The following is a 20,445-nucleotide window of genomic DNA, read 5'->3' as shown; positions in this document are numbered from 1 at the left end:
CCCTTGGGGTGGGTTTAGAATTAGTGATATTCAGGTATTTTGAATATTTGAATTTTTGAATACTTAAAGATTTTTCAGTCAGTTTGCAACTGCAAAATCGCTGCCTTTTTAATGGTAATAAGGTATGAAAAGTCATAATTTCTGCATTGCAAGGAAATATGTTGTGATTCTAATAAAAGAGGTCAGGCTCTAATAAAGGAGCCAGGGACAGTCTGGGAACAAGGTACAGGACGAGGGGAAACATCCTCAAGCTGTGCCAGGGGAGGCTCAGGTTGGACATCAGGAGGAATTTCTCCATGGAAAGGGTTGTCAGGCATTGGCAGGGGCTGCCCAGGGAGGTTTGGAGTCCTCATCCCTGGAGATATCCAAGGAATTCCTGGAGGTGGCACTCAGCGCTCTGGGCTGGGAACAAGGTGGGGTTTGGGCACAGCTTGGACTCAGTGGTCTGGGAGCTCTTTTCCCACCTCAATGATCATGGGATTCTGTGAAATATGTGGGCATTGCACGTGGTTCTGAAGGAAAACCTGAGCATCCCAGCTAGAAATTCTTCAAGTAGATTCTAGGGCAGTGGCTGTCCTTGGATGGAGGAGAGGGATCTCATTCTCCATGACACAATTGAATGTGTTCCATCCCTGCACAGCAGGTACAGACCAGCTCTAAACGGTGTCAGGCCTGAGCTTGGGAGCTGGAAAATCAGGTTGGGAGGTTTCAATGTGCCTCTGCTCAGTGCTGCTGCTCATTTTCGAGTCTAACAGCTTTTGTTTTTCATTTGTCACCAGGAACTACCATGTATTTTATTACCTCCTGGCAGGAGCGAGCGAGGAGGAGAGATCAGCATTTCACCTGAAGCAGCCAGAGGAATATCATTACCTAAACCAGGTGGGAGTTCTATACAGGAATACAATCCTTGGTCTTGCCTTTTCTTCTGATGATGTTTAATGCTAATAAAGAAGAGGTGTGGAGTAGTAAAAGTGGGGGTTTTTGAAGGTGTGGAGTAGTAAAAGTTGGTTTTAATGGTTTATAGGAAGTCTTCCGTCATTGGAATAATTCTGCATTAGCAATCTGAACACCTGGTAGTGTTTCAGGGAAAAAATAATCAGTGTTTTCTGTACCTGGGATGTTTAAACGTATTGAGTTTTTGATTGCTGGAGGGAGAAACAGTCAGAATTTCCTGCTCTCTGTGTGAATGCCGTTTACTCATTAACATCTGCCTCCTGAGCAGGAGAAGAGGGGAAGATGTGGCATACTGGGATGTAACATCTTGCGTGAGGAAGTCCTAATTCTGTAGCTTCTGGCTGGCTTTTAGCACAACCCTCTGAATTTAACAATAGAACGAGTCTAATATAACTAAAACCACAGCAGCCATTGAAAACCTGGGAATTAATGATGGATGAGGTGTTACCAACAGCCAAATAAACTCAGTTTACATGATGATCATTTTATAATAAACTGATTTATTTGAGGTATTTAGGCAGTTATCCAGTGACTCTTGCAAGCAGGGACTTCAAATGGACCAAAAAGAGGAGGAATATGTGGAAGAGGAGTTAAGTTACATGTTGATTTTAACTAATTGCAGTTTTCTTGGTGCTGAAACGTGAGGAGCAATAAAGAGTGATTTAACCCCTAAACTGGAAAGAAACTTGGACCCACAGCCCAACCCAAATAGCCTTTAGTCTTTTTAGAAATATAACTTCATTCAGGAATAGCTCTCAATTACCAGGGACTTTCAAAGAATGTTTTTAAAGCAGGCAATCAACACCAAAATCCATTGGATGTTAACAACTCGCACACACCCATGGCAGGATGGGGATAATTCCCAAGTGAGGAGCACTCACTGCGAGGGCTGGGGGCTCTTTGCTGGAGTCTCTGTGCCTCAGGCATTGGTTGGAGAACGTGGTGGGATCTCCAGCACCATCTGTGCCACGGTTTTGCAGTGGGAAGATGCCAAGATGGAATGTTTTGTTGGATTCCCAGGTTTTGTTGGTCCATCCAGTCTCTTTCTGTTAGTTGAAAACATTGCTTTTAATTACAGTCCTTTTCTTCTGCATAGCAGTTTAAGAGCATTTCTGTTTAAAAGAAAGTTAAAAATCTAACGGCAGGTAATGCGAGGAACCAGTAGGAATATTGTAATTTAGAGTGAAATGCTTATTTTAATCTAAATTAAGGTGCTGTGGGGCAAGTAAGCTGGAGAAGGCTGCTAAGATTGCAGTGGATCAGGGAAGCAGACTCTGGACTTCCCTGAACACAGTGTTCGGACAGCAGTGATGCTCTGAGTTTTTGGGAGGTTTTAAAATAATTTTTAGTAGTTTGGATTAGAATTAACACTGACAACTGTGGAAAAACAGCACCTTTAGATGTGGTCTGGGCATGGTTCCACATGAAGACCATCTGACAGTGCAGTAGCAGCTTTTCCCTGCCCTGTAGGAGAAAGGAAAAGGAAAATAAGGAGAAAAAGGAAAAAGGAGATAGTGGAGAAATGGAAAAAGAAACTGGGGAAACACTTAAGAGAACAATTCTAAAATGACCCTTGAACATTTGCAGTCTCTTCTTAAATGTGTCCTGGAGAAGACCCTGCCTTTTTAAAAGGAAAAAGAACGAGCTCAGACATGAACTAAAGTGTTTTACTGAAAATTAAATATTCATCTAGAGAAGCCATAAAATATTGAACCAGGCCCCTGAAGTGAAGGAGTGACTCAGTCCTGAGTCAGGCTTTACTTTCCTCCTCCCAGGTTCCTCGGCTCTTGTTGTGTTATGCAAAGCGAAAGGGGAGTTTGCTTTGCAGATGAGAAATAATCTATTAAGATACTTAACCAAAATCTGCTCTGTAAATGCAGGGAGCAGATTGAAAATAAAGATTTCAATTCATTTTTAAATGCAAATTTACTCAAAGTATCCCCTGAGTACGGGGATAAGTATTTCCATCTCTCCCCTAGTGGCAGGTGTACCCACCCCTGCGCACCCTGCAGCTCGCTGAGTATTTTCTGTGCCGGTTGTTAACTTTTATCCATTTTGAAAACAGCCATTTGCAGGTTTAGATCCTTATTTTCAGCTCCTCAGGGGCTCCAATGCCATCTCTCTCCCTCTTGGGACTAGTAATGCTTTGACTTCTCTCAACTCCATCTCTGTCTGATTGGAAGAAGACAGATTCCTAAAAAGCTTTGGAGTGTTGCTTGGAAGAATCTCACTTTCGCTGCACTTGTGTTTGTCTGGAGCAGAGGTTGAGAGTAGGAACAAACCAAATCTGTTCTTCAGTGAGATTTTGGCATCAGTGGATTTTCAGCTCCAAGTAAAACAAGGGTTTCCCCCAGTCTGTAGGAGGAGATTTTAGTATATCCATTAGGATTGTTGATGAGAGGGCCTTGCTGGGTGAGATGCACTGTGAGCAGGAACCAGCACCAGGAATGCAAAAGCATCATGAATCTTCCCTTAAAACAAACAAAACTAGGGAATTACTCTGCAGAATAACAATTATTTTCCTGCTTAGGGAGCAGGTGGTCGGGGCGATTTGGGGTGGGAACACCACTTAACCCGCTCTGCCTTGCTTTCAGATGACAAAGAAACCCCTCAGACAGAGCTGGGATGATTATTGCTATGACTCGGAGCCGGTCAGTACAAGAACCCGCCTCTTCCGTGTTGCTGGTGCAGGGCTGCTCTCACTTGAGTGTTTTAGGGACACAAAGAAAGCCAAATCCAATGAAGTTTAACCCATTAACCACCCTTTGCCCCGCAGTGGTGTTGCTTGTGACAGTACAGATTTGTTTTTTCCCTTGCCCTTTCATGGTTCCTTCCATTTGGAAAGTTTCTTCAGCAGTTGGAGATGGTCAGCTCCCTACAGTCCTCTCAGTTTTAGAAAACTAAGGGGGTTTTCATTCCTTCCTGATGGAATACGTGATGATATATGGAAATTGTGATGTGACAGCATTGTGAAAATTGAAATTCCATTCCAATAAAACAGCAAATCAGTTTCTTGAATCCCCAAGAGATGCATCAGTTCATGCTGGTTGTAGTGGTGTATCTGCTCTCCAGCTTCCAGGAAAAAACAGACAAACCCAAAAACATCCCCCCAGCCATCTGTGAGAAAATCAAATCCTGATATTGTTCAGAGTGCAGAAACAATTCCTTCTCCTAAAATACTTCTGCTGACATGATCATCCTTTCCAAATGGATCGCCCCAAAAAAGGGAATGGTGAAGCTTCTCCCCCTTCCCTGGCTCCTCCTGCGCCACCATCATGCTCTGGGTGTCTGTGTGTCCCGTGGTGCTCCCCGTCGGTGTGTCCTGCATGTGGAAGCATGTTTGGCATCAGCTGCTTGTCCTTCCTGCTAGTTTTCCTGTGTGCTTGATGATTGCCAAAGTCTTGCTGATGCATCTGGAAGAGTAAGAGGTGATCTGTGAAGGAGCTGGGATTCACTCGGGCTAAACAAGTGTCTTAACAGCAACATTTCCCTGCAAATCCTTAGGAGGGGAGGAGGGAATTTCCCTCCCAAGGTTAAAAATATTGAATATTGGATTGGCATCCTTAATCCATCAGCATCCTTAGGGGCCCTGCAAGAGCAGGGAGTGATGAGCAGATGCTGTTCTAGACCTTAATACCCATTATAAGTTGGAAAGCCCTTAATTGCTTTAGGAGTGGGTTGGGACAATTTGCTGAAGGAATTAAAATTAAAACAACTCCAAAATTTGGTACGTTCTCCTGACATGACCAAGAACACCCTGCCAGCCTGGGGACTGCCATGTCTGTGTCCTCATTCTGTGCAACAAAACCACGTGTCATCACCATTTGGCTGTTTATTTGCTAATTTATTTAGGATAATTTTATTTGGGATCATTTTCTGTGACAGGCCTGGTTGCTTCAGTTGACGATTCACTCTTAAGCCTACCCTGGTCTTCTCCCCATGCCCATGGACTCAGCCTGCTGCAGACACTAAGTTTATAAAGAAACTCTGTTTTATTCTCTTTAAATTTGCCATGGAAATCTATGGATTGCTTCGATGTGACTGTAGGAAGCAGGGGACTCACTTTTGCTGGGAAACTAATTGCTCTGGCAGGATATTAACAGCAAGTTAGGTCTGTGGGGATGGACTTTGTGATGCTTGTCTGCTCTAATATCAAGGACACTCCTCTATTTTATAATTATCCTTCATTTATCATCCATTAGGAAGCGGTTCCGTGCTGGAACACTGCAGAGAGCATCCCCTTTTAAGCAGGGAATTTGCTAAAAGTCTTTCCATGCGGATTAATGAGTCGGGCAATTGTTATGTAAATCGTTAATTAAATTGCCTTCGGCGTAGATTGTGCTACTTCGGAGTCGTCCGGGGTATTTTGCTGTTGACTCGTGACTTAATTTTGGAGGAATGATGCCAGAAAATGAAAATGTCTCCTGGAATGTGGAGTGCCACTAAAAGCACCACTTGGTGTCTTTGAGAAAAGCTTTAAACCTGCCTGATTTGCAGGATTTGTGGGTGTGTTGCTGTCCTGCCAGGAGCAGGGTGGGAAGTTCTGCTGAGCTCTCGCTGTGAGTGCAGTGGCTGAGGAAGCCAGGGTTGGAGCTCAGGAGGGACAAGGTCTTGTCCCAAGGTTTTATGGTGTGAATAATCAGTGCTGGTGCCTCTGGTGTCCCTGCTCTTGGTGATGTCATTGTTGTGCTCCTTTAGGTGGCTCAGGAGCGGGGTTGTTTCTGATTAGCTCCTAATGGAAGGTGAAAATGCCCTTTTCCAATGACTGTTTCCTAAAACAGGCTGGTATTTTCTCCTGGAATTTCAATCCCTGCCTTCATCGATGCTCTGCGTGGTTTTAAATGGTTTTACTGTTCAATAGCTCCAAATTCACTTTGCCCATGGAGCATTAACTTGTCCCTGAGGACAATTGATAAAAAATTTTTGATTTCCTTGTCCGATTGCACTTCTCTGGCTTTTAGTGCATTTGTGTGGGGGTCTCCTATGTTGCAATAAATATTTTAAATATGGAAACAATATAATAAATATCGACATTTAAATATAGAAATAATATAAATAAATATATATCTTAAATAAGGGTTTTTCACTCTAGTTTTAACTATAGCTGTAAAGATGCTCTGAGTGGAAGAACTTTGTTGATATGGTTGTGAGGCTTTAAATGCTGTAAAACACTAAGGTGATATTATAAAATAACTTCATTCTGTATATTCTGTATTTATGATTAATTTTCTGTGCTATCAGTGAGTACAAGTGGCTTTTCAATGATTTATATAATCCTATTTAATGCAGATTTTCCTAATTATTTGTGCAAAATTTTTTGCACACATTTGCTTGTGTGATAAATATGATGTTCAGGAAATGATCAAAATAAAAGATGTGCATTCAGCTGCATAATTAATTCCAACTGCAGCTACAATTTTTATTTGTATTATTTTAATAAACTTTTAATAGAATTTTTATTTGTATTTACTTACACTTGGATCAACTTGTTGAAAGTCTCTAATTACTTGTAGAAAGTCTTGATTTAAGTGTTAATAAAACAGTCTGAGGTTTAAAATAGCACAATATTGTGTGAGACACAATAAACTAATTTTGATTTATAGATGGGTAGTTTTTATAGGCAGCAATGGGTAGAATATTAAATATAGGCTAGGAAGGCAGAGAGAAGAATAAATAATCCATGGGAGGCCTACAGCGAGCCAAAGCAGAAGAAATTTGGCATTAATGGTCTATGTATTAATTTAAAGAGCATTTCTGTTTCCTAAATATTGGTGCAGGACAACTTTGGTTGGATCTGGAATGTCACTGGATTTTTCCAAACATGTCAGTGTCTGATATCAAAGAAAAACTAAATTGTTCAGGCACGTGAGCCTCAAAGAAGTATAAAATATCCTGGATTTCAGATTCTCCCAAGTTTGAAATAACTTCTTGGTGGTTCAAAGAAAGTTACTGAGAAATATATTTAAAGCTTTGCCATTCCCACACATGATTTAATGCACTGATCATTTACATGAAGTTATCTGAATTCTATTTAAAAACTGAATTTCCCTCCTTAGGTATAGGACTGAATGTGGAATAAACTGCCAGTAAATGTGGAACAGATTTCATCTTGTTATTAGTTCCCATCCTTTTTGTGTGGGGTCACACTGACCAACTCTCACCATACTGTTGGAATGGGATGGCTCACCTCTTTCCTTAGAGGTTAAACCTGGGGAGCAGGGATGTATCTCCAGAAAATATTAGCCAGAAATGTTGTATTTCCAGTGCCAGGTTGGAAATGTTGCTGATGAAAGACCTGGAGATCACTCAGTGATATTTACAGAGCGCTGACTTGGCCATCTGGAGCTGCTGTGGTGTTAATTGTGGCAGTGCTTCCTCTGTGTGTTTGATCCAACAGGATTGTTTCTCCGTGGAAGGGGAGGACCTGAAGCACGACTTTGAGCGGCTGCAGCTCGCCATGGAGATGGTGGGGTTTCTGCCCAAGACACGCAGACAGTGAGTTTATTTTCCATTTTAGTAGCTTGGAGATTATCCTGGTTAAGGCCACCTCCACTGGCAGGACATTGTCCAGAGATGCTGTGGCTGCCCCATCCCTGGAGGTGTCTCAGGCCAGCTTGGACAGGCTTGGAGCAATCTGGTCTAGTGAAAGGTGTCCCTGCCCATGGCAGGATGGAGCCAGATGAGTTTGAGGTCCCTTCCAACCCAAACCATTCTGTGATTCCATGATCACTGCTGTACTTAACGATTCTCTTCATGCAAATGGAGCGTTGGCAGGAGTTGACATCTTGAAGTATTTCTCAAGTGTTCATGAATAATCACGCCTCACTCTGCATGTCATGAATCCAGAGCTTGGTTTAATCAGAAATCCTCATTATCCCCCATCAAACTTAACTCTTTGTGTGCAATTCTAGGTCTGTAGACTCATTTCCAACTGGCCTTTTTCACTAATGCACTGGACATGCTGGTTTGAAAACTGGACTTTAGCTGGGTTGCAACACCACTGACACCATGGGATTAGAGGGTTCCTAAGGGTCATCTCCAACCACACCTACAAAATAATCCCTCCTGCGTTGATTTTTGGCTTGAAAGGCTTGAGTAGGTTGGGAAGAACTTGACATAAAAAATTACCTCAAAGATATTTTTGCACTACTGAGAAATTTTGGAAGCTCGTCCTTTATCCCTCACTTGTAACAAATCAATTATGAAATTAAAACTGCTTTTTCTCTATCTTCCCCACACACGTAAATAAACCTAAGGATCCAGACTTGTGTGAGCCGTGTCAGAGGCTGCTTTATCAGGCTTCAGGATGAGGTTTGTCTAAAGCCTGTTGAGGGGTTTAATTGCCTGAGCAAAGCAATCAGGAAGTGTCAGGACTGAGCAGAGCCGGGTGATGCAGTAAATTCTCACTTCTGATTTACTGTGCAATGATTTTTCTTGGCACACAAGTTGCTCCTGGTGAATTTTGCGTGTCAGAAATAAAGTGGATTCTTTGCTACACGAGCAGATTTATTTTGCTTGGCGTTATACAACTGCAGCACAAATAGGGAACCACCTTCAGCTGAGATATAGGGAGTATGTTTTAAACACTACTTTACTTTTAAAACTAATTTCTTTATAGCAGAACATGGAGTTTCACCTTTGTAGAAACAGAGAAGAGAAATTTTTATTAAATTGCATCCTGAAATTCACAACAAGGAGTCAGTATCCATTCCTGTTTTGGAGATAAGGGAGGACTTGGAGAGGTGAAGGTGTGTTGTCCAGACAAGCTGGTGGCATAGCTAGGAATCACATTTGGGTTTATTCATTTTTAGCTCCCAAGGGAGTGTAGAAATAGGGACAAACAGGATTTGTAGCTGAAGTCAGCCATGGCTCAGGAGTTGGGCTTGATGAACCTTGTGGATCCCTTCCAACTCAGGATATTCTTTGAGTGTCTGATCCTATTTTTTTTTTTTGGAGGGAAGCTAGCTTAAGAATTACCAAATTCCCTCCAAAACAGAACAATTGGTTGGATAAATTTACTTGAAGTATAACATCTTTTCTTTGTCTCAGTTGCTTAGATATTATAAAAGGTGTTTTGTACAGTTTTTATGCTGTACAGTTCTGCTGTTTTGTACAGTTTTTTGTTCCTGGCTGGGTCTAGATCCAAAAAGGTGACAAAAAAATGTGTCCCAGGGGACTAAGAGGGATCACCTGCATGACCATGCCCACTCTACTCCTTAATCTAGGCAAGTGTATGATAAATATTTAATCTGGATATCAAGATTCCTGGAGAATTTCTATTTTTCTTACAACATGGACTGTAATTTTGTAACTGTAGGTTTGATGCATTGAGGAGTTTTCAAGGGAACTGTAGGGATGCAAGTTTGGTACTTGACTAAATAAAATCTTTTTGACATGAGGCAAAGTGGATTCTTTGGATTGAAAATTAGAAGAATGCGCCAAAGAGGGACATGGCCCTTGGGGGTGAAAATTGCTTCTTCATTCACTTTGTGAAAATCCGAGTGAAAATGAATTGTCTCTGTTTAGGATTTTCTCTCTGCTGTCAGCAATCCTGCATCTGGGGAACATCCGGTACAAAAAGAAGACCTACAGGGATGACTCCATCGATATCTGCAACCCCGAAATACTTCCTGTCGTGTCAGAGCTGCTGGAGGTAAGGCTCTGCTTTCACACCAAACAAGCCACCTCTCATTTAGGACACAAAACATGTGCCATTTTCTCCAGTTTCACCAAAGACTAAGTTCTTGTGTGTTTCCATTCTTATGGGCTGTTCATGTTTGCCAGGGAAAAGGTACAGGAACTTTTTTGAAGGGGTTTTTTGTGGCGGGTTTTTGCCCCTATTCTTCAGGTTTCGTTGACTGAAAATCCTGTTTCTGTGATGAAATGTGAAAGGTTGCAGGGTCTAGCTGCAAAGCAATCCTGCTGTCCAATATGGCAGTGTCTTCAGTTGCCAGCCATCAGCTGGTGCTCCTCAAATCTGTTCCAAAGCCTGTCTGAGGAGCTCGAGCAGTTGTATGACCATAGCCCCATGTTTTGATCTGTGCTGGCTGTAGGAGGTGCTGAGCTGTCTCACTGTGGTTTTTGTCCGTTATTACCTGCCAGCTTCCACGAGGGAATCTCTAGGCCTATCTCACCCCTCTAATCCCTATTTATGGGCCTGTTCTGGAGTTCTTTGGTGCATCTATTGATTATCTGCTGTTTAGGACCTGATGCCTTGGCCTCTGTGAGCCACTGCTGTTTTGGTGTCCCTTGGGAAGGTTTGTAGGTCTCCACCTGGCTGGCCCAGGCCACGTCCAGCTCTGTCAATCAGTGCAAAAGCATTACATGAGCTCTTGGGAGATCTGCTCTGTCAGCCCAAGCAGGTTATGAAGCTGTGGTACTTCTTTTCACGAGAAAAGTCTTGCATGAGCCAACTTGTCCTACTGGCCTTCAGGAGCTGAGCTCAAAAGCCTCCTGACATGGATTGAGGTGGTCAGAACCTCCACTTGCTGTCTCATTTCACTTGAAATGCTCCAAGCCTCTTGCAACTGAACTGGTTTTCTTCTAGTTGATTGTAGCAACAATTATCTTTACCTTTTTGTACTCCCTGGATGGTCTGGAAGGTGAATTTGTGCCGATTTTATGGTGGAATCAGAAGGCAACTTGTCCTTTTGTGTTACACAGGGTGCTCTTCCCATTCATTCCATTAAATAAGTGTTGTGTTATCTCCCTACCTACAGGACTTGGGAATTGACTCTCAGGGATTTTCATAGCACTTCATTATTACTTTGAATTTAGGGAGGGGACAGCTTCTGTAAAATATGGTTTGAGCAGCTGGACGCTCTTTGCATCTTGGCATTGGAGATTGCAGAAATAAACAGAAGGAAAATATAAGTGGGGAGGAGAATGTTGTTGATTTTACGCTGTTAAATCTGGCCAAGTCAGTTAAGTAATTGTTTTTTAAAAAGTTTTGAGCAAGAGAGTGACTTAGAGAGCTGAAAAATTTCCAGGCTTTGGGTCTTTGCCTTTGCAAACAAACCCTTTTGCAACATCTGCATGTGGGGAGGTCATGGAGTGGTTTTTACACATGATTATGTGAAATGAAGCATTGGCTGAGCCACGTCAATCCAACGGTGCCTTAATGCCATGGGCTGGAACAGCACCCCCAGGTAGCGTCAACAAGATGTAAAAATCAAGAAATATATTTATTTTTCACCATTTGAAAAAAAAACCCAACAACCTATCCACTAAGATCTGATCTATATGAGCAAATTGACAGGTTTGTGTTCATCGTGGTAATTCTTTTTGCAAATTAAATGACGATGTGGAACATAAAATGCTTGTTAATTAAACTGGGACAATGCATGCTGCACTGAGGTAGGATCTGATGAAATCCATCACTGAGTTTGGGTAAGAGGTGTTGTTTGTCCCTAAGTTGCATTTAGGTGATAATTGATCCATGGAACTGGAAGCATTTGCTGCCTCCAATAGACCTTTCAATAGACCCACTGAAATCAGCTGAAATAAAGCCAATAATCTCATTTTCAGACTTGGTTTGTCTTTATGAAATGCCACATTTCTCCTTGCAGACCTCAACAGATGTTGCTGCTTATTCAGGTTTGACCCAAAGGAAGAACCAAAGGGTTCAAACAGATGAAGCATCATTACAAAGAGCAGCCACCGCTCCTTGTTCATTACAGCTCTCCACATTAAGTGCAATGAGTTCTACTCAGCCAGAGATTTAAAATACTGGTTAAAACATTTGACACTTTGTATTTTGTCTCATTTGGGTAATTATCTTTATTACATCCTTTTTTTTGTGGTCACTGAACAGTTTTGCTTTTCCCATTGTTGCTGAAATTATGAATTGCCTTGAAAAAGTTGTTAATCCGCTCTCCAGATCTTGGCATCAGACACTAATAACTGAAAAATCATCTCAGAATAAAGGAATAGGAGTTGACAGGGAGTTGAACTTCCTTTCCTGTGGTCACTGGCTGTTTGGTGGGACCATCCAGAGCACAGCAAAGGAATGGAAGAAACTGTGATCTGATACTTCCTTATCTTGGGGGAACTTCTGGGTTGATCTTTATACTCAAGTGACTCATTGGATTTGCTCAGTCAAGGATTTGACACGAAAGAGAAGGAAAAAATCCAACTGGAGCTGCATTGGCCATGTCTGAGAGCAGCCAAGAGGGGATGCAGAGGTGTCCCAGCATGGCCTCCATGGGGATGTAGCCTTCAAAGGCAGGAGGGGAGCCACCAGCCTGGCTGAAATTAAAAACTTAAGCAAAATTAAGATCTTCTCCCAGTGCAAAAGGGAATCTGGCCCAAATTTTCATGAGCTGGTTGGTTTGTGTTGGGACCTCTAATGATAACTGGGGGAATTTCCCTGCTGCACCAGTTAATGCACCACTGCACAACTATCCTCCCTCTGTGTAATGAGATTTGTGTCCCTATAAAATGAAGGTAATACAGAGATTTTTTTGAAGGAATCTGGGAGGAGATGATGATCTGCAATGGATTTGCTTTTTCTTAGATATCAATAACCCCATCCAATATGGTTTTGCTTTATTAAACCGTCCAGAGCAGCATTTGTTGAAACTGCAATATAGGATTTTGGCCAGACTCTGCAGATCATTGTTTCATTTACAGTAAAATCCTGATTCCATTTTTTTTTTCAGGAATAGACATAGCGTGTGGATTATGTGATGCTTTTGGCAGATTTTTCAGGGCCTTTGTTTAAACTCTGCTGAAATGCTGTGCTGGGGAGTGATGTCAAGGCTGCCTGATGGATCAAGCAGACACAGAGTCCTGTGCAAGCACTGCAAATATCCCAGGGCCCGGGCAGAAATCATACAGGGTTGTGTAAAACTGGCTGAAACCTTTGTGTTTATGGGGGAAAAGCTTGAAAAAGCTCATTTGTGGGTTTATTAACAAAAATAATATATTAGAGATTATCTAGTTGACCTTAAAAGAAACTTTTTGTTTTCCAGTGGAACAGTAGGAACATTTAAATTGTGTGTGTTTACTAAAATGGGAAATTATTTCCTTGGATGGAGCATTGAGGAAGGAGATAAATCTGTCTTTGCTCAGTGGAGCAGTTTTGTATTCAGGTTTTAGGTTTGGGTAACCAATGCAATGCCTAACCTCAATGCAAATAAAGGAAAATAGAAGTTATCAAGTGCCCTATATTAGTTTTGCCAGATCTCCCAGTGCACATTTGTGTTTGGAGCTAAAGTTGGCCTCTCCAGGAGATTTATGTGCTCAAGTTCTTCTTCCACTAAAAAATGGCCTTCAGCTTCCCAGAGGGATCCCACAGGCGCTGGGGCTCCTCCTGTGATAAATGTCTTGGAAATTAATTGGGGAGGGGGTGAGGATTATGGAGCAGACAGTGCTCGCTTCCAGCTTTTTCTTCTGGATTTGTCTTTCAGATGACGTTTTGTAGAATCACAGAATGATTGGGGTTGGAAAGTGACCTCCAAAGTTCATCTGGTCCAACATCCCTGCAATGAGTAGGGGTATCATCGTTAGACGCAAAATTTTGAGCCAGAATTAGAGTCAGAAAACTTCAGAGAATCACAGAATATGCTGAGTTGGAAGGGATCCACAAATACCATTGAGTGTAACTTCACAGATCAATCCCACCTTGTGCCTGAGAGCATTGTCCAAACACTCCCTAAGCTCTAGCAGCCTTGGGACCCTCACCATTCCCTGGGGAGCCTGTTCAGTGCCCAACCACCCTCTGGGGGAAGAGCCTAAACCTCCCTAACACAGCTCCAACCATTCCCTCTCATCCTTTCTAGCTCTCTGGTTATTTGAAAGAAAGTCTGAGGAAAAGGTTCAGCTCTTTTCCAAGAAGAGCTGATAGAAATCTGAATTTATTTTCCATTACTCCACACGAGGCGTCTTTAGAGCGTGCACTCAGCACTGTAATCCCTTTCTCAAATATGGAAGGAGAGACAAAACCTGATGTTTTCTTGTTCTCAGTTGGAAAGGGTTCATTTTTCTTCAGCTGCTCTAACATAATACCCCAGAATTACTGGAGGAGCAGTCTCTGCCTGCCTTGGCTCCAGCCCAGCCCTTGCTGGCTCCCTGCTCCTGCCGTGCTCCGCTGACACTCCCAGCTGTGGCACTGCTGGGTCACCCCTCACTGGCTCATGGAGTTGAGGCCTCCAGCCCTCTCTGGGCCCACTTGTGGCAACAAAGTCTTAAATCTGCATTTTGTCCCTGTAATTAAGATCTAAACTCCTGCAGGCCGTGTTTCAGAGGGAGAGCAGGCCGTGCCCTTCAGCACCAGGAAACAAAAATCCATGAAATGTGACCCAAGAATGAAACTCCTAGGGCACAGAGTAAAGGAATAAATGGTGTTCTCCTCTTTGCTCTGCACCAATGGGTGTCCCTATTTCAGTGTTTCACACTTACTGGAGGAGGAAGTGTAGGATGTGGGGAAGCTGTAAGTACCTCCATGTCCTTAGTCATCAGCACGTGCTGAGTTTTTATTTAGAAAGCTCCAGTGGCTCCTCCCTGGCATCAGGAGTCAGCTACTTTCATGCTGTGACCTTGAATGCAGATCAGGATGATTTGGTTGCCCCCGTGGTGCTCATCAGAGGTGATGAAGGAATCGAGATCAAGCTCCACTGGGTGGTAATTGCAGGCGGAGGCCTGGGGAGATGCAGGGATTCCCATCCTTGCCAGGAGTGTTTTTGTACTAGAAGATGATTTAATGGGATCTCCACGGGTCAGGATGCGCATCCACAGGTTCTCTTAATCCAGAGATCAGGGAGAGAAAGAGCCAGAGTGACCATGAGATGGGGATGGTGAGAGATGGCGTGGGCAGTTGTTTAAATTGCTTAAAAACCCTGTGTTTGCTGACAAATCTGGGACTTGGAAGTGTTTATGTTGTTGAGGAATATTTCTTTGGACTGTTTTGATTAGAAACCATCTGACACCCCTCTGCCTTGTTGCCTTGGATAATTAAAAAAAGCCAGCATGCTGGCTGTGGTTTGCAGCATCCCTGAAGGGGGATAATGGATGGTGTGAAACTCACTTTTGTTCCAAGTTGTGGAGCTGAGGGAGAGCAGCCGATGGTCCCACAGTCAAGAGCTGCTGGAAAAGTGTCCACAGAGCCGAAAATTACAGAATCACATATTTTAGTGAGTGTAGAGGAATAGAAGCCAAATGTGAAATCTTGCTGTGGATCTCTGGATGAACCAGAAGATAATTTTTTTCCCTGCTTGATTTTGAAAGGTAAAATGGAATTGTAGGAGCTGGGGGCTCCTGAGTAGTGCTGAGCACTAAATGAACCTTGAGGTGTCCTTTCCAGTGATAGAGACCTTGCTGGCAGGTGACATCATACACGGGTGACTTGATGTATTCTGATTTCCACAGCGACAAGTTCTTGTTGCAGGAAGAATCAGTTTTATAAAAACTCCCTGGATTTTATCAGGGAGACTCCCATAATAGTAGTTTTGGCAGAAGGAGATTTTTGTACAGAAGGGCATCATTATTGCTATGGCTCGTGAGATTCCTGACCTTCCACTGTCTTGTTTGCATTTCCTCTTCATACCAATTCCTGGATCAAACCCTTAAGTCAAAGTACGTACATAGAATTGTTTTGGTTGGCAAAGACCTCTGAGATTGTTGAGTTCAATTGATAGACCTCTATGTTGCCCATTTTCCTTGTAAAATCATAAATGGTTTCCCTGCGGTAAAAATATGGCCTTGGATGGCTTCAGGAATGTGGATTTTGAACAGTCAGAGATGTCCAGAGGAGGTCTGGTGCCTGCGTGGAGTCCTCCAGGTAGGATAAGCAGTCTGTAGAGACTTCAGTGTAGCTTATCTGTATCAATCCACATCCATTCATTCTGGGCTCCGAGATTTTCACCCAGACTTACTTTTTGACTTGGAAATTTAGTGAAGGTCAGCCAGTGATTCAAAGTCTTTAGGTCTAACTGATGTATTCTGGGAGAGAGGACACCTTGTGAATTCCTCAAAGTAAGAGTGTCTTGAAGCTGATTGGGAAAGTGGCTTTACCCCAACAGCTGCAGGTACCACTTCATTTGTCAGCACTGTTTTCCTCTTTGCTGAAGTGTCTGTGTTTGCACAAGTGAGTTTTGTTCTGCAGCCTGGGAGGGCTGATTAGAGGCTGTCACCTCACCAGGAACTGGGGCTTTAGGGAGTAAACATCCAGTGCCAAAAGCAGAGTAAATATCAGGTGCTTTTCCAAGGGTTTCTTCCTCCTTCTGACTCCTCCCCACCCTTAAAAGCACGAAAAAAACCTCCTTCACTTAGATATCTCTGAAACTGCTGACACTTCCTGGCTTATTCTAGAGTAATTTGTATGATTTCATCTTGACAACACTGGAAAGTTGATTTATTTTGCCAAGAGAAAGTGTGGGGGGGAGGAGCTGTACCGGGAATAAGGAAACCAGTGGGAAATTGCTACAACTGGGATGCCTGAATGCAGAAAATCAGGTTCCTTTGAATACCCTGGTGTTAGATTTCTGGTGCTGGATTTATATGCTGAGTTGTCTCCTCCCAATGGCATGTTTTTTACCCATTGAACTTAACTCTGCAAGGGCTGGCAAAAGTGTTTGATTTTTTTTTAAAATTAACTTTTGATATTTGAATGTGTTTACACTGAATTGTATTTTAAGTTTAAATGTTAGCATTTTTTTAAACTGGATTTAAAATAAAAAAGATCACTAGAATAATCATTAACATCTGTACTTTTGTTTTAGGTGAAAGAAGAGATGCTCTTTGAGGCCCTGGTGACCAGAAAGACAGTGACAGTGGGAGAGAAGCTGATCTTACCATACAAATTGGCAGAGGTCAGTACATGATGTTTGTTATTAAAAGGCAACTCTTGGAATGGTTCTCAAAACTTTGAGATGCACACTCAGAGTTTCTTTCAATTTTTATTTATTTATGTCAAAATAATGGAGGAGAAGCTAATGGGTGTCCTAATCTAGGTAATTATTTTCTTTTGTTCTATTTCATTCCTGGAAAGCAGGTTTGTACTGTATTCTGGTGGTTTGTAAGTGCTTTAATGACTTGTGGTTGTGTGAGAGTCCAAAGCAGAGCTGTGCATTGCTGAGTGTGTGTGTGGGTGCAGGTGTTCATCTCCAGATGTCATTCCTTAAGCTGGAGAACTGATTCCACAGCAGAGTGCTGACCCAAGACTCCAGGAAATTTTTACTGCCTTCTTGAGTGCCTGTGTTAGCGTGGTTCTTGTATGGCAGGAGCTGCAGATCTCCATAGGAGGATCCCAATAGCTTTTGCTCAGATTCCTCAAAACCTGAGCCCTTGTGTGATGCTTTGGAGCAGCCACAAACCCATCAGCTTCTCTCAGACTGTAGTGTAGTTATATGGGATTTTCAGGAATTCTGAATTCTATTCTGTGGCTGCTAAAGAGAAACATTTTTTTCCCTCTTACATTCTCCAAAATACATAAGTTCAGTTCTGCTGAACTACTTGTTTTGGCTATTTCTGCCTCTAATCTTCTTGTGTCCCCCAGATTAGGAACACTGAGCATCACACCACGCTTGGTCCCTCCATTCCCTGTTGTTGTAGGGTTGTGTGAGAATTTAGAGCACCCTGAACAGCATCTCGAGCAGCCTGTTGTGTCACAAATAACTAAACACATCATGTTGTCACGGGGGGGTCAGCTGGACATATTTTGACTCCCTTTTCTGGGGTGGGGGAAGTATATTTTCTCCCACTTTGAGGGTGTGTTTAAGCTCAGTAACTGTTACTGAACTTTAATCTTTAGAAATGAAGTGTTGCCTTTGTGCAAAGGGGAAATGTGCCCTAACAAAGGGCACACAAGGGCTCCCTGGGTCTTTGTGATGGACATTTAATCAATGTGGTGTTTCTACTTTTTCCCTTCATCTTGGGCACAGACATTAAAAACAACGGCTAGGAAAGTTTAGAACTGAGCTGTAACTACCCTTGTGCTGGAGGGTCCTTAGAATATCCTAAGTGGGCTGGGTTGGAAGGGACCCTAAAGATGATCCCTGTTCTAAGCTCCTGCCATGGGCAGGGACACTTACCAGAGGACCAGATTGCTCCAAGCCTCATGCAGCCTGGCCTGGAACACTTCCAGGGATGGGGCAGCCACAGTTTCTCTGATCAGCCTCTGCCAGGGCCTCACCACCCTCACAGCCAACAATTTCTTCCCAATATCCCATCTAATCCTACTCTCTGTCAGTTTGAAGCCATTCCCTCTTGTCCTGTCTCTCCAGGCCCTTGTCCCAAGTCCCTCTCCAGCTCTCCCAGAGCCCCTTTAGGCCCTGGAGCCTTCTCTTCTCCAGGCTGGACAACCTCACTTGTCTCAGCCTTTCCTCATGCCAGAGCTGCTCCATTCCTCTGATCACTCTGGTGCCTCCTCTGGGCTCTCTCCAGCAGCTCCATGTCCTCCCTGTGCTGTGCTCCAGGGCTGGGGCAGGTCTGCAGGTGGGGTCTCACCTGAGCAGGGCAGAGGGGCAGAATCCCCTCCCTTGACCTCCTGCCCAACATCTGCAGGGTATTGACACTGCTGGGAACAGTGTTACCTTCTGTTGAGTTGGAAGACACCTCTTTAGAACTAGAGTGGCTTAGCATAAGTTTCTCAAGTGCTTTCCCAAATGTTTTTGCTGATATGGCTGCTCCCAAATCCCAGGTTTAAACCTTAAACCTTAGAAAGGTTTATCACCAATATCAGTAGAAGAAAGGAAAGATCAGGGTGTGGTAGCTGTGGGGGAAGACTAAGGAGCAAGGCTGCTTTGGGAATGGTTGATGTGATCTCTGTGACAAAATCATTGTGGAAGAAGCTGTGAATTGTGTTAAGATGAGCACCTCCCGTGCTTTTTGTTTACCTCCTTACATCATCAGCATCCTGACCACCAAATTTTATCCAGCAGTGACCTCGCTCTGAGAGCCGGTTCACTGCTCACAGAGCAGAATTTGAGATGCTCCAACTTGAACCTCCCCATGGTGAGAGACCTTCTCCTGGTCTTCCTCTGGCTCAGGGAGTAGGAGTGACTCAAATTCAGATCTGTCTGAATCAGGAAGGAAGAATGGGATTCATTTGACATTTGGGACTTCACAAAGACTACTGGTGTCTGATAATCCCCACTCGTGACTCACTGGGCTCTTGGGAATCAAGGGGCTGGTCATTCCTGTGTATTTAACAAAGGAGCATTATAGTTGGCTCCAACGTATGGAGCCGTTGAGGGTTTGAGGATTTACAGACGTGGGTCTCCCACCACGACCTCTGTAGCTCATGGGCAGCTGCCTTTCCTGATGGATACAGCAGTTATTTTATTCTTCAGATGCCTGTGGGTTTTTTCATAGCTTGGTACACTGAAATTTTCAGTGGAGTTTGTCTGGAAAAGACTTTGTTTCATAGGCTCTCACAAAAAGGATTGCCTAATGCCATTTTGGCATGTCCTTGCTTCTTTACACCATCAAGAAGAGCAGGTTGGATCTACCAGTCTTCAGGTTGCAAGAGAGGTGGTAGATGCTGTATCTCTGGAAATGTCCAAGGCCAGGTTGGATGGGACTTGCCCGTGCTATGGGATGGATTGAGACCAGCTTTAAGGTCCCTTCCAGCCCAGACTGTCTGGGATTCCATGGAAAAAGTTTGAGATTTAGGTTTGGGGTGGGTTTTGAGCTTTGATGAGGTTCCCATATGCGTCTGCTCCATTCTGGAATGTTTCACTTTCTGTGCTCAGCACAGGGGCCGACATTTGCCCATCCCTTTCATCAGTGTTGGAGTATGTGGAGATGACAACTCTGTGCAGAAATGCTTTTCATGGAGAGTGAGTGTGATCATTGCATGATCCCAGCCTGGCTCCTGAGAGATTTGTGCCCTCAGGGTCCTGCTGTGACAACTGTCACACCCTTTACAGTCTTGAATGGGCAGAGTTGGCCTGAAGGGAACCTCCCCTTTGGTATTTTGGAGGCTTCAGAACTGAGATTGGAGTTTTGTTTTCCAAGCCAAGCCTTTTCTCTTCCCCTTCCCTGAGCTGCAGCCCCAGAGCACATGGAGAGGCTGCCTTAGTTGGATTTGCAGTGATGTCACATTCCTGGCTGGCTGTGTGCTCCTGCCTTGTGTGCTGATTGGAAACACAGTCCTGTGGTTTGGGGCTTTTTTTTTTTTAGAAACAGTGGTTTGGACACTTGGCAGCTTGCTTGAAACATTCTCTTTCAGTTATGAATTGATACCAGACTGACTGCTCCTGGTTCTGTTCATCTTTGCAGTAATTTGGGTAAAACTACATCTTTTATTCTGGCATGTTTTGGATAGAAGGTACTGCAAAGTGGGGACAACTTGTGGATGGACATCATGGAATCACAGATGGGTATGAGTTAGGAGGGACGTTAAAGGTCATCTCATTCCACCCCCTGCCATGGGCAGCAACGCTCTCTACTATCCCAGCTTGCTCCGAGCATTGTCCACTCTGGCCTTCAACACTTCCAGGGATGGGGCAGCCACAGCTGCTCTGGGCAACCTGTGCCAGAGCCTCTCCA

At 43.5% G+C, this 20,445-nt stretch overlaps 1 protein-coding gene across 9 annotated transcripts in view; it reads left to right on the top strand.

Annotated features, from left to right (window-relative positions):
• MYO9A (myosin IXA) overlaps nucleotides 1–20,445 on the top strand; it is a 173,851-nt gene that overhangs the window by 67,347 nt on the left and 86,059 nt on the right. For 8 of the 9 annotated variants that reach the window (XM_038147030.1, XM_038147032.1, XM_038147026.1 and 5 more), the window contains exons 5-9: nucleotides 780–879; nucleotides 3,549–3,605; nucleotides 7,352–7,449; nucleotides 9,481–9,607; nucleotides 16,674–16,763. In XM_038147030.1, the coding sequence (XP_038002958.1) occupies nucleotides 780–879; nucleotides 3,549–3,605; nucleotides 7,352–7,449; nucleotides 9,481–9,607; nucleotides 16,674–16,763 (472 nt within the window). The remainder of the gene's footprint in view (nucleotides 1–779; nucleotides 880–3,548; nucleotides 3,606–7,351; nucleotides 7,450–9,480; nucleotides 9,608–16,673; nucleotides 16,764–20,445) is intronic. The other variant, XM_038147029.1, reaches the window with a different exon arrangement.

The sequence above is a fragment of the Motacilla alba genome, chromosome 10, assembly GCF_015832195.1.
Source record: "Motacilla alba alba isolate MOTALB_02 chromosome 10, Motacilla_alba_V1.0_pri, whole genome shotgun sequence".
Taxonomy (NCBI): domain Eukaryota; kingdom Metazoa; phylum Chordata; class Aves; order Passeriformes; family Motacillidae; genus Motacilla; species Motacilla alba.
This window is presented reverse-complemented; position numbering and strand designations above follow the sequence as displayed.